General features: G+C 40.8%; 1 protein-coding gene across 1 annotated transcript in view; it reads left to right on the top strand.

Annotated features, from left to right (window-relative positions):
* Nucleotides 1–5,258, top strand: part of LOC135548195 (alpha-mannosidase 2-like) — a 61,018-nt gene extending 55,760 nt beyond the window's left edge. Inside the window, exons 20-22 of the mRNA XM_064977537.1 lie at nucleotides 30–221; nucleotides 1,390–1,503; nucleotides 2,990–5,258. Coding sequence (XP_064833609.1) covers nucleotides 30–221; nucleotides 1,390–1,503; nucleotides 2,990–3,142 — 459 coding nt within the window. The 3' untranslated portion in view covers nucleotides 3,143–5,258. The remainder of the gene's footprint in view (nucleotides 1–29; nucleotides 222–1,389; nucleotides 1,504–2,989) is intronic.
* Nucleotides 5,259–14,862: the final 9,604 nt, after the last annotated feature.

The following is a 14,862-nucleotide window of genomic DNA, read 5'->3' as shown; positions in this document are numbered from 1 at the left end:
TGTCCCTGGCTCTGCTTTGATATTTCTAGGGGGAGAAACCCTCACCCCTCAGCTACCCGTCTCTGCTGAGTCACGTGTCGTCGTTGTACCTGAACCACCCTCTGATCCCCATGGCTGTCAGCACGGAGGCACAGTCCCTGTCCTTGTCCGCCTTCACCCCGCTGGCCTCATCGCTGCCCTGTGACATCCACTTGGTCAATCTACGCAGCATACAGGCCAAGGTTAATTACATTGCATTAACATGTTGTTTTGTAGTGATTTAATCATTGCTTTGTACTTGAATATCCATGGAGTTGAGACATGAACCGTTCCAGTTATGTAGCTAGTAACAAGAAACGCTCAGATCATTTGCTACTGTATGTAAATCCTGAATAACTATGTAATAATATTTTAATACAGCGTTGTTATTAGAGTAGTTACAGGGTTACTACACCAGAGCAACTTCATAGAAAGACTAAGAGTTACCAAGTTTTCGAAAGCGATGACTTTTACCGCTGTGTTCTCATAGTCATAGTGCTTTTTTATTAAGATCCGCCTTGGCTGTATTGATTTAAACCTACCTGGTTTCATCTCTTGTTTGTTAGAACAAAACACACACTCAGCACTCCTCCATTAATTGTCCTTATATCATCTCTGTAAATACACTACATCTCTGTGTTGTACATCTTCTATAATCTCCTACTTTGTTGTCGCATGGCCCGTTAACTCTGATGATAGAGCTGTCTCTCATGTCAAAGATCGAGCTAATTGTTCCGCTGAGAAGGGGAATCTGCTGACCAATTTGCTCAACTATCGATTGTAAAGACACGCTCTGACATCCAATTTGACTCTGAGAACAAATCAAAAGAGGAGACGGTAGCGTGAAATGTGTTAGAGACGAGGGCTTTGTATGGGTTTACACGAATACTCACATGATGACACCACTGCCGCTACTACCAGCCCACTTAGTATGCACTGTGGCATCTCTCCATTTACTCAGCCAGGGACTGTGGATGGAAAAGAAACACCATTTCTGGAGGGAGGATGAAATTGACTTGGACTTGTGCTGTCAGCTAGTAAACTACAGTAGTTACCCTGTTTTAGAGTCAGATCTGGGTTTAAATACGATTTGAAATCTTTGAAATACCTTAAGCCTTTGCTCTCGCCTTCCTGGAGTTCCAGATAGGAGTGTTTGCAGTGTTGAAACTACTCTATTGGTCCATTAAGCCAGTCAATTTTTGAATAGTATGTGAACCCAGGTCTGTTTCAGAATCAGCTCCTCGAACATGGCTGTGGAAAGGCAGCTGACCTGTGAAAGGATGGTCTCTATAATTGCTCCAGTGTTGAGGCTAGGGGGGGCGACAGTTGGGGTCTTTGTGGGGACTAAATAATTTGTCACTGGTCCTACAGGAGGACGGGGGTGGTCCGTCGGACGAGGCGGCTTTGATTCTGCACAGAAAAGGCTTTGACTGCGCCTTCTCCAATAGGAACACAGGGCTACTGTGTGCCACCACGCAGGGGAAGGTAAACCTGCCACACACATGCCGACACGCCGACACACACACAGGAGCTGTCATGCCCTGGTCTTAGTATTTTTGTGTTTTCTTTATTTATTTGGTCAGGCCAGGGTGTCACATGGGTTTTGGTATGTGGTGTGTTTTGTCTTGGGGTTTTTCATAGGTATTGGGATTGTGGCTTAGTGGGGTTTGCTAGCAAAGTCTATGGCTGTCTGAAGTGGTTCTCAATCAGAGGCAGGTGTTTATCGTTGTTTCTGATTGGGAACCATATTTAGGCAGCCATATTCTTTGAGGGTGTTGTGGGTGATTGTCCTAGTTCCTGTCTCTGTGTTACTTTGCACCAGTATAGGCTGGGTTTTTTTTGTGGTACGTTTCTTGTTTTGTAGTGTTTGTGTTTAGTTGTTTTATTAAACATGAATCTAAATAGCCACGCCGCATTTTGGTCCGACTCTCTTTCACATGAAGAAAGCCGTTACAGGAGCACACAGGCACAGGCATAAACGCACAGAGAGACACCCGTGCATGCATGCACACCAAAATAAAAGAGATATACTGAAAAAAAAATAACTCAACATTTGAAGTGTTTCATGAGCTGAAATAAAAGATCCCAGAAATGTTCCATATGCAAAAAAATAATTTCTCTCAAATGTTCTGTACACAAATCTGTTTACATCCCTGTTAGTCAGCATTTCTCCTTTGTCAAGATAATCTGTCCATCTGACAGGTGTGGCATTTCAAGAAGCTGATTAAACAGCATGATCATTACAGAGGTGCACCTTGTGCTGAGGACAATAAAAGGCCACTCTAAAATGTGAAGTTTTCTCACACAACACAATGCCACAATGTCTCAAGTTTTGAGGGAGCGTGCAATTGGCATGCTAACTGCAGGAATGTCCACCACTGTTCCCAGAGAATTGAATGTTCATTTCTCTACAATAAGCCGCCTCTAACGTCGTTTTAGAGAATTTGTCAGTACGTCCAATCAACCTCACAAAGGCAGATCACATGTAACCAATCCAGCCCAGGACCTCCACATCCGGCTTCTTCACCTGCAGGATCGTCTGAGGCCAGCCACTCAGACAGCTGATGAAACTGAGGAGTATTTCTGTCTGTAATAAATAATAGTAATGTAATAATAATAGTTTTTGAAAAACTAATTCTGATTGGTAGGGCCTGGCTCCCCAGTGGGTGGGCCTATGCCAATTCATGTGAAAACCATAGATTAGGGCCTAGGTAATTCATGTCAATTAACTGATTTCCTAATATGAACTGTAACACAGTGAAACCTTAGAAATGTTTTTGCATGTTGTGTTTATATTTTTGCTCAGTATACTCAAGCCTATTAATATCTTCTAAAATAGTAGGATATTTCATCATGATCAAAGTCGGCGTTAAATACTTTCATTAAACTATCAACTCCTTTTATAATGGGTTCTCTATTCCAACATGCGAATATAACGTCACTGTTCATGTTTGGTTTGGTTCTCTCACAGATCCACACGGAGAAGCTGTTTTCAGAACTGAGATTCCAGAGCATCATCCCCGTATCCCTGACTCTGATGCATATGACTGAGGGAGGGTTGAGCAAAGAGGAAATCAGACTGAAACCAATGGAGATCAGCACATACCGCGTGCAGCTGACATGACAGCTGGCCAGAGAGCCTAGTGCCTAGTCTGCCACGGCACATGCCCAAAATCTGGCCTCTGTTCCTGTGCCGAAAAACATTGTCAGCGAGGCTATGAAAGAAGCCTAGGGACATAGTACATCCTTGGAACAGACGGAAGGAGGGAAAGAGGAAGAGAGAAAGAAGGAGAGAGGGAGGAGGATTAGGAAGGAGGGAGGAGGGGAAGAAAGGAGAGAGGCAGGAGGAGAAGGAAATGGAACTTGATTAAGCTTCATTTTAAAAGTGCAGTATGATATTGTTTGAATCCAGTATCCCTAGTTATCCTGCAGTTTCAGGTTCTGTATGTGTTGTGAACGTTTGTGTTGCAATTTCACTTGAACTCACTCTACTGAGAAGACCACAGGTCCACATTTCCTTTTCCACTAATATGATTTTGTACAATGTGATTCCTTGTCTTGTTTTACCAAGGTATGGTTTCAATCATAGTGAATATTGCTTAATGTCCTTGGCATACCGAAAAAAAGATTTGAATGACAACTGATTCTAAATATATATTTTTTTATATGTTTCATTGCAAGTGAGATGCAGTTTTTATTTTTCCAAAGAGCAAAAATGTGCCTTATTTCTCAATTTCATAATGAGCCCAATGTACATACAGTGCCTTGCGAAAGTATTCGGCCCCCTTGAACTTTGCGACCTTTTGCCACATTTCAGGCTTCAAACATAAAGATATAAAACTGTATTTTTTTATGAAGAATCAACAACAAGTGGGACACAATCATGAAGTGGAACGACATTTATTGGATATATCAAACTTTAAAAAAAAATCAAAAACTGAAAAATTGGGCGTGCAAAATTATTCAGCCCCTTTACTTTCAGTGCAGCAAACTCTCTCCAGAAGTTCAGTGAGGATCTCTGAATGATCCAATGTTGACCTAAATGACTAATGATGATAAATACAATCCACCTGTGTGTAATCAAGTCTCCGTATAAATGCACCTGCACTGTGATAGTCTCAGAGGTCCGTTAAAAGCGCAGAGAGCATCATGAAGAACAAGGAACACACCAGGCAGGTCCGAGATACTGTTGTGAAGAAGTTTAAAGCCGGATTTGGATACAAAAAGATTTCCCAAGCTTTAAACACCCCAAGGAGCACTGTGCAAGCGATAATATTGAAATGGAAGGAGTATTAGACCACTGCAAATCTACCAAGACCTGGCCGTCCCTCGAAACTTTCAGCTCATACAAGGAGAAGACTGATCAGAGATGCAGCCAAGAGGCCCATGATCACTCTGGATGAACTGCAGAGATCTACAGCTGAGGTGGGAGGCACTGTCCATAGGACAACAATCAGTCGTATATTGCACAAATCTGGCCTTTATGGAAGAGTGGCAAGAAGAAAGCCATTTCTTAAAGATATCCATGAAAAGTGTAATTTAAAGTTTGCCACAAGCCACCTGGGAGACACAGCAAACATGTGGAAGAAGGTGCTCTGGTCAGATGAAACCAAAATTGAACTTTTTGGCAACAATGCAAAACGTTATGTTTGGCGTAAAAGCAACACAGCTCATCACCCTGAACATACCATCCCCACTGTCAAACATGGTGGTGGCAGCATCATGGTTTGGGCCTGCTTTTCTTCAGCAGGGAGAGGGAAGATGGTTAAAATTGATGGGAAGATGGATGGAGCCAAATACAGGACCATTCTGGAAGAATGATGGAGTCTGCAAAAGACCTGAGACTGGGATGGAGATTTGTCTTCCAACAAGACAATGATCCAAAACATAAAGCAACATCTACAATGGAATGGTTCAAAAATAAACATATCCAGGTGTTAGAATGGCCAAGTCAAAGTCCACACCTGAATCCAATCGAGAATCTGTGGAAAGAACTGAAAACTGCTGTTCACAAATGCTCTCCATTCAACCTCACTGAGCTCGAGCTGTTTTGCAAGGAGGAATGGGAAAAAAATTCAGTCTCTCGATGTGCAAAACTGATAGAGACATACCCCAAGCGACTTACAGCTGTAATCACAGCAAAAGGTGGCGCTACAAAGTATTAACTTAAGGGGGCTGAATCATTTTGCACACCCAATTTTTCAGTTTTTGATTTGTTAAAAAAGTTTGAAATATCCAATAAATGTCGTTCCATTTCATGATTGTGTCCCACTTGTTGTTGATTCTTCACAAAAAAATACAGTTTTATATCTTCATGTTTGAAGCCTGAAATGTGGCAAAAGGTTGCAAAGTTCAAGGGGGCCGAATACTTTCGCAAGGCACTGTATGTTGTTCCCCTTGGAGAAAAATGTGCGTTACAATTTACTATCAATGCGAAATTATTGCAGCAAATAGTTGTTATATAATTGACATGTGACATCACATTCATTGATATAGGTCTGTTATTGTGACCTTCATATACCTATTGTTGTGAATTATCCCGTTTTTGTTGTTTTACACAGCTATGCCACTCTTGGTACAGCGCACCAGTCAGTCAGATGTTTTGATCAAGAAATGTTCAATGGTGTATCAATAATAAAGCCTTTTAATCAGTTGCAGTTGCAGGAAAACGGCACCACGGGTTGACTTGGAATGTCCACACTGTGTTGAGGTGTTACTGTGAAAACAGACACACCCCACAAGCTGTTCCTCTCTGGGAAAATGTCCTAATTGGATGTTGGTGAAAAAACACACCTGTAGCGTTAACTTTCAAAGCCGGTTACCCAGATATGGAAAAACCCAGGTTCTGCATTAGAAAGCACTTTCAATGGAAATTTGGCATCGAACATGCTTTTTAGTCCAGGACTAGACTTAATCTGTGTCCGGGAACCCGCCACTCAGCGTGGTTTATTATAATCTGTAATTGATTGAATTGGGGCCTACAGCCTAGATATCAAACTATGCAACTGATCCAACTCACCATTGATACCGTATATGCAGCAATCCCCTCTTTTCTCCTCATGCATCTGAATGAGTTGAATCCTCTAAATCTACAATAGTTAGTCATTACATTCTTGAGACACATTTTGTTACTATGGCCAAAAGCGTACGACTGCTTGCTTAAGCATATGACACATGCCAAAGGTCACAAATCCTGTCATATTTGCTCAACTATTTTTGTTTTGTTCCGTTCTTGCCTGTGATCTTGGCTAACAGATGGAATGCCTTAAACTGGTACCTTGACTGAGCCATTTTCAAATCCACTTCAACATGTTGCCATGGGTTTTTTTTATTAATGTTTTGAAGACATTTGTGAAGTTCCAATGAGATGGAAATGTTCCCTTACATTTCCTGGGGTGTTTTTAGGTGAGTGTATCTTATGTGTGATACGGAAGAATGCCTAGCTATTCTGGTGGTCAAATAATTGCACCTTTACTGTCATGGTAAGGAATTAGAATTCTTGGGACATTGGTTGCAATTTGTTTTAAATGTCTATTTGTGTCAATGTAAATGAATGTGGAAATGGTTGTTCCGTAATGTTTGAATGTGAATGGGAATGTCAAAGCGAGTTTAATAGTTCTATCACATCTGATTAAATTATGGGGGGAAATGTATTATCTCCTTTATGAGTGACAAAAGTCCATTTCAAGACAGAAGATGGTCTAGGAGGATTTGAAATGAAAAGCATATTTGAGAAACAATACACTTTACTTGGTATAGAATTGTAATTGTTCTATTGTCTGTCTGTGAAACTCAGCATGAGGGTATGGTGTTATGCACAAATCTCTTTCTACCAATGTTGCTTGTTGAGAGTAAAATGTTGTCATTGTTTATCTTTCTGCAAATGTCATATAATGGGAGAATAAAAAATAATAAAATCCAAGTTAGTTTTGTCGATTAAATAAAGTGCATAAAACCATTTGCACTTGTTGTATGCAAGACAATATTTTCCCCAAAAAAGGAACTCAGTCCGGCTTTCAGCGTAATCTTAACAGCTGTAATAGTAGGCTGCACAAGGTGCCATTTCAAAATTGGATAGTGCATCATCAGTTTTCCTCTTGTCATGCCAGTCATTGCACAGTCATAAAGTTTAAATTGGAAGTTTACATACATTTAGGTTGGAGTCATTAAAACTTGTTTTTCAATCACTCCACAAATGTCTTTTTAACAAACTATAGTTTTGGCAAGTTGGTTACGACACCTACTTTGTGCATGACACAAGTCATTTTTCCAACAATTGTTTCAGACAGATTATTTAACTTATAATTCACTGTATCACATTTCCAGTAGGTCAGAAGTTTACATACACTAAGTTTACTGTGCCTTTAAACAGCTTGGAAAATTCCCGAAAATGATGTCAATGCTTCAGAAGCTTCTGATAGGCTAACTGACATAATTTGAGTCAATTGGAGGTGTATTTGGATGTATTTCAAGGCCTACCTTCAAACTCAGTGCCTCTGCTTGACATCATGGGAAAATCAAAAGAAATCAGCCAAGACCTCTGAAAGAAAATTGTAGACCTCCACAAGTCTGGTTTATCCTTGGGAGCAATTTCCAAATGCCTGAAGGTACCACGTTCGTCTGTACAAACAATAGTACGCAAGTATAAGCACCATGGGACCACGCAGCCGTCATAACGCTCAGGAAGGAGACGCTTTCTGTCTCCTAGAGATGAATGTACTTTGGTGGGAAACGTGCAAATCAATCCCAAATCAATCCCAGAACAATCCTAGAACAATCCCAGAACAACAACAAATGACCTTGTGAAGATGCTGGAGGAAACAGGTACAAAAGTATCTATATCCACAGTAAAACTAGTCCTATATCGACATAACCTGGAAGGCCGCTCAGCAAGGAAGAAGCCACTGCTCCAAAACCGGCATAAAAAAATCCCGACTACAGTTTGCAACTGCACATGGGGACAAAGATCGCACTTTTTGGATAAAAGTCCTCTGGTCTGATAAAACAAAAATAGAACTGTTTGGCCGTAATGACCATCGTCATGTTTCGAGGAGAAAGGGGGAGGCTTGCAAGCCAAAGTACACCATCCCAACTGTCAAGCACGGGGGTGGCAGCATCATGTTGTGGGGATGCTTTGCTGCAGGAGGGCCTGTGCACTTCACAAAATAGATTGCATCATGGGGAAGGAAAATTAAGTAGATATATTGAAGCAACAGCTCAAGACATCAGTCAGGAAGTTAAAGCTTGGTCGCAAATGGGTCTTCCAAATGGACAATGACCCCAAGCATACTTCCAAAGTTGTGGCAAAATGGCTTAAGGACAACAAAGTCAAGGTATTGGAGTGGCCATCACAAAGCCTTGACCTCAATCATATAGAAAATATGCGGGCAGAACTGAAAAGGTGTGTACGAGCAAGGAGGCCTACAAACCTGACTCAGTTACACCAGCTCTGTCAGGAGGAATGGGCCAAAATTCACCCAACTTATTGTGGGAAGCTTGTGGAAGGCTACCCAAAACATTTGACCAAGTTAAACTATTTAAAGGCAACGCTACCAAATAATAATTGAGTGTATGGTAACTTCTGACCCACTGGGAATGTGATGAAAGAAACAATAGCTGAAATAAATCATTCTCTCTACTATTATTCTGACATTTCACATCCTTCAAATAAAGTGGTGATCCTAACTAATATAAGACAGGGAATTTTTACTAGGATTAAATGTCAGGAATTGTGAAAAACGGAGTTTAAATGTATTTGGCTACGGTGTATGTAAACATTCGACTTCAACTGTACGTATGTAAACACATCGCTCCGGATGCATGATTGTTCCTAAAAGTATTCATGTTTATTTTATACCAGTTTCAAGTTATAAAGACTTGCTTAGTCATCCAAATCAACGTGATTTTTAAAAAATCAATTAATTCTTAAATTAATGTATTTAATTTTTAACATCTATTTTAAATTTGGGGTGGACTGTACTGTAGGACTACTGGTTCTTGTTCTGCAAAGTCTTGCTTGCTGTGCCTTCAGATGGTTATGAGTCTCTGCATCAACCCAAAGACAGAGCAGGATGGGTTTCTAGACATATTATGGGCTGGTTACCCATACCAAGATTAAGCGAAGTTCTCGACTGAAAATCACTTTCACTGGAGATTCTAAATTGAGCATGTTTTTGTAGTTTAGGCTTCATCTGGGTGTCTCAAAAACTGGCCCATATATAATCTACACACTAAATTAACTTGTCTCTCTCTTTTCATTTCTTTCATTATCACTAAAAGTACTGTAGGTCATCCTCTTTTCCAGGAAGGGATGCATCCGAGGGGTTGTTGGCCATGGCAAACGGCAATCCATGTAAATCATGGAGAAAAGGAGTGGGAAACCAAGAAAACATTGAAATGAGCAAAAATATAACAACATCTATTTTAGTCTTGGTAATTCCTTTTTCAACATCTTTAGATATTAGGCCTATACATGTATGACTCTACATTGCAGATATTACAGTTTAAAGTAAGAGTATGTTCCAACAGCTTGGGTTAGCCATTATATTTACACTAAAAGTCTAATCTAAAGCAGTAATTCCCTATCCTGGTCTGCAGTTTGTCAGGGTTTTCACTGAGTTTGGTGTCATCTGTTCATTCGCTAGCTGGCACCGACGCCTGGCAGCTGCGCTACAGTGCTGTTCAGGCTTTGGTGTAAGTATGCTGAGGGCTCAGCGGAGCCGTGTTGCAGGAATGGCTAAGGAATGTGGCCTGGATCGCTCTGCAGGAACACCTGAGCCAAGAAACAGACCAGAGAGTCCGAGATGCCCCCAGGGTTCTAGAGGTACTAAATTGTACATACTGAGTGTGTGTTGTCTAAGGTTTTCCTGGTCATGTCACATGGTGACGAAGTACTCTGGGCCTTATCTCAAATGTCAACTTACTCTCAAATAAAAGAGATGTCTGACTTTTCATATCCAACCGCTGTGTTGTCACAACAACTGTCTTTCCCTTTACAAAGCATTGGCTAATTCACAAACAGATCTGGTTACCAGATTAGAGCTGAATAAAGTCATTGGGAAAGTCCTAACTTGTCACAGTCTGTAGTATGGCAGATTCTGGAAACAAATATATAGCCTACACTGTCATGGTGTTGCACTAATAAAAAGTTTAAATATTGAGGAACAAGACTACAATAGACAGCTCAAACCAAACAGTCGTCTTTTTACAGCTCATCTCTCAGCAGGAAGAGGTGGTGTTACACCTGGGACTGCTGGCTGACATCGTTTTCTACGCAGTACCAACTGGGAAGACAATGCCAGGGCACCTGGTACATGTCATACTCCTGACAGTCTGCCTGAGCCTACAGCACAACACAGATTACATGGGGAAAGCATCAGGATGTAGCTACGGGATATTCAAACATTCAACACCTGCACAGATGGCATGATGCCCTTATAATATTCTCCTCGATAAGTCATGTGTTATTATGGCATAGTGCAACGCTACTGATGTCAACTTCAGTGAACTTGAATACACTTTGCTGATGTTAAGGTTAAACTAATCATAAACCAAATGCATTTTTGGGATAGAATTCATATTATTCCACTTAGAAGACACCTATCCAAAGCAACTGACAGTCCAGTTAGTGTATACCTTTTTCGTATGTATGTGAATCCATGACCTGGGTGCACTCGTACAAACTGATCGACACATGACCGAAGTAAATATTTTAGGTTTGTTCGAATTGTCATGGAACTCTTACTGGTGCTGAATCATCTTGAAAAGGTCCCAGTCCACAAATAATCTACCCTGGATGTAACATGAAGTGCACTGAGACCAGTATGTTAGGATATGGTTGTCAGCATGACTCACACTGAGACAAAGCTAAAAGAGAAACAGAAGTTTACAGACGTCTTTTCATGTTTTTCAACAACAACACAATTTACACCCATTAGTTGCACGTACGTGCACACACACACCCAAGAACACATGTATTTTTCTTCAATGCGGTTTGAAATTGAGGTCAGTTTCTTTGAGTAGAAAAAACAATTAGTCATGTTAAAAACATAATAAATTACTATGTTTATTTTATACATATAGTACAATACCTTTAAAAAAAATCATGAAGAATTTGCTTCTTTGGTATCCACTCATGTTTCCATAGATGTGAAAGAAGAAGAAATAACCCAGCCAAAAGATTCCAATACTATTTAGAAGATGCTTTTATACAAAATGACCTACAGTCATGTGTATCGGCGGCCCCCAGAATTGAACCCATAACCCTGGTGGTGTAAGGGCCATGCTCTACCAACTGAGCCTTACAGGATCACTATGAAGTTGCAAAGGTGAACGACACATAATACAATTCAAGTTCTTGCCGTTTTACAAGTGGTCAAATCTGTAAACTTGGTACATAGGTTATTTTTCCACACACATTGATATGTACTAAAAAGGAACCAAGATCTGCCCCCTCTGATTCAGAGGGGTCGGGTTAAATGTGGAAGACACATTTTGGTTGAATGCATTCTGTTGTGCAACTGACTAGGTATCCTCTTCCCAGTCTACCTTGAGCATTTTCAAATTGGGCTTTGGAGACACATCAGTACAGACCCAGTACAATACTGTCTCTCCCAGGTAAAAGAGGGCAGGAATCTGTTCTGTATATACCGAAGCATTGTCCAATGACATCAGAAGGGAATCCAGGGAATCTAAAGAGAAAACACAGTGTTTGTCTTGATTTACTCAAAAACAATATGTGTTAATAGCTAAGACATAACCATATTATTCATAATCATTATAATTACCAAGGCCCTAAATATTTCTTGAGCATGTAAATAACTCAGGGCTTGGCCCAATCATTACAGTACAAAGTGCACTCTCTTTCCAAGCTGACCAAAATAACAGCTATGCCCATTAGGGTTTATAATAGGCACTATTAAGGCCTCATTGATAACCCACAATTTAGAATTTTTCTACGGCACAAACCAAGCAAGAGCAGCTCTGTACAGGCCAGAGGAAGCTCAATGTGGTCTCCCTCTCCCATACATTTCAGTCCAGCTCTGTGCTGTTGAGGGAACATCTGATTAATTTGAGGTGTACAGCAGGGTTGGGGTCAATTCCGTTTCAATTCCAGTCCATTTAGAAAGCAAAAGAAATTCCCATTCCAAATGCTCCTAATTGAAAAGCACTGGAGAATTGGAATTTCAGTGTATACTTTCTGAATCGACTGTACTTTAAATGAAATTGACCCCCAACCTGGCGTCCAGTGAAATAGCCACACATATTAGATTTTGTCACCATCTGCTGGGCATTCTGTGAACAGTAGAAGAAAACGGTTGGGGTGGAAAGCGGGACATTGACAGCAGAATTATGATAATATGGGCACGTTTTAAAATGTTTTGCAACGGGAAATTAACATATGCGCGAGTGGTGCGCGGGTCAGCTGTTTGTTCACCCGCAACCGCCGCAATTGCTAACAACCCATGCGCAACCACCGACTATAGCCAATGTGATAATGTGAAATCTGAGGCCCGCACCCAACCCTAACCAGCTTCAGGCTACATACAGTAAGAGACAGCATAACTCGTTTTTGGTAGAAGATGCAGTATTTTTTTGGTTGCCTAATTTAAATATGTTTTGTTTATAATTTCTACAATTTTGGTAGGTTATTTCGAGAGTTTGGGACTATAAGGTTCTATCTGCATTTTTGTCAAAAATGAGTTATTGACATAGCCTTGTTCTGTTCAATGGTTTCTACCAATATAGTACTCTAAATAAACCAATCCATGTTGATAAGTTCAAAAGAATACATTATAAAAATCGCTGACACCAAACCCAATTATCTCAGAATCATATTTTTGCAGAGAACCTTATAGCCCCAAGCTCTCCATTTGTTAGTCAACTGTGTGTAATTAAATACATGTAGCTTCTCTTCTGTCATTATATGTTGCTCTAGAATACCAAATAAATCCTTGCTCACCAGAATGTCATAAATCAATAGAATTAATGCACTATATATATAAAACTATGTGGACACTCCTTCAAATTAGTGGATAGAGCAATTTCAGCCACACCCATTGCTGACAAAATGGAGCACACAGCCATGCAAGCTCCATAGACAAACATTGGCAGTAGAACTGAAGAGCTCAGTGACTATCAACCTGGTACCGTCATAGGATGCCACCTTTTCCAAGTCAATTTGTCAATTTTCTAACAAGCTAGAGCTGCCCGGGTCAACTGTAAGTGCTGTTATTGTGAAGTGGAAATATCTAGGAGCAAAAAAGGCTCAGCCGCGAAGTGGTAAGTCACACAAGCTCACAGAATGGGACTTCACAGTACGGGACCGTCAAGTGCTGAAGCGCACAGCAAGTAAAAATCGTCTGTCCTCGGTCGCAACACTCACTACCAAGTTCCAAACTGCCTCTGGAAGCAACTTCAGCACAAGTACTGTTCATTAGGTGCTTCATGAAATGGGTTTCCATCGCCGAGCAGCAGCACACAAGCCTAAGTTCACCATGCGCAATACCAAGCATCGGCTGAAGTGGTGTAAAGCTCGCCACCATTGGACTCTGGAGCAGTGGAAACATGTTCTGTGGAGTGATGAATTATGCTTCACCATCTGGCAGTCTGATGGACAAATCTGGGTTTGGCGGATGCCAGGAAAACGCTACCATAGTGCCAACTGTAAGTTTGGTGGAGGAAGAATAAGGGGCTGGGGCTGTTTTTCATGGTTCAGGCTAGGCCCCTTTGTTCCAGTAAAGGAAAATCTTAACACTACAAGCATACAATCACATTCTAGACGTTTCTGTGGTTCCAACATTTTGGCAAAAGTTTGGGGAAGGCCCTTTCCTGTTTCATCATGACAATGCCCCGTGCACAAAGCAAGGTCCATACAGAAATGGTTTGTCGAGAACGGTGTGGAAGAACTTTACTGGCCTGCACAGAACCCTGACCTCAACCCCATCAAACACCCATTGGGATTAATTGGAACGCCAACTGTGAGCCAGGCCTAATCGCCCAACATCAGTGCCCGAACTCACTAATGCTCTTTTGGCTGAATGGAAGCAAGTCCCCGCAGCAATGTTACAGCTTCTAGTGGAAAGCCTTCCCAGAAGAGTGGAGGCTGTTATAGCAGCAAAGGGGTGAACAACTCCATATTAATGCCCATGATTTTGGAATGAGATGTTCGATGAGCAGGTGTCCACATACTTTTGGTCATGTAGTGTACTTTGTAAAGATTGTAAAGATTTATCTGGCATCTCTACTTCTTTTGCAGTACCAGGAGGCACCAGTGAGAAAATACAATACAAAAAGAAGAAAAATCAGGGGAAAGATTTTTTTTCAGTTTGACCGATTGTAAGGAAAGAGAGCTGTGAAAATGACCCAACATGTTCCTTATCATATTTCAGCTAGGCTTGGATGCATATTTTTGTGTTTGAAATATCAGCTTTTTTGAGGCTGATAAACATTTTTTTATTTAACGAGGCAAGTCAGTTAAGAACAAATTATTGTTTTACAATGATGGCCAACAAACATAACAATGACAAAAATAGAACAACATACAATTCATGTAAGTACCTGATGATAGACACAAGAAAGCACATTAGGTCATTTTAATGTCAGTATATTCTTGATTCATCTGTTATCATGGAAATAACAGGGCATTACTGTGACCGTAACAATTAGAGCATGCAAGCTAATTCACTCCTTCTTAACGCAATAACACAAAAGCACATCCTAGTTTGCCCCCAATATATAACAGGTACCGTACACACATATACAGTGCATTCGGAAAGGATGTCACAGTTTCAAGGTCACAGCTTAGAGAGAAGAAGCCTCGTGAGGTATTGATCTGTCACATGC

The sequence above is a fragment of the Oncorhynchus masou genome, chromosome 11 (genome assembly GCF_036934945.1).
Source record: "Oncorhynchus masou masou isolate Uvic2021 chromosome 11, UVic_Omas_1.1, whole genome shotgun sequence".
NCBI classification, from domain to species: Eukaryota; Metazoa; Chordata; class Actinopteri; order Salmoniformes; family Salmonidae; genus Oncorhynchus; species Oncorhynchus masou.
This window is presented reverse-complemented; position numbering and strand designations above follow the sequence as displayed.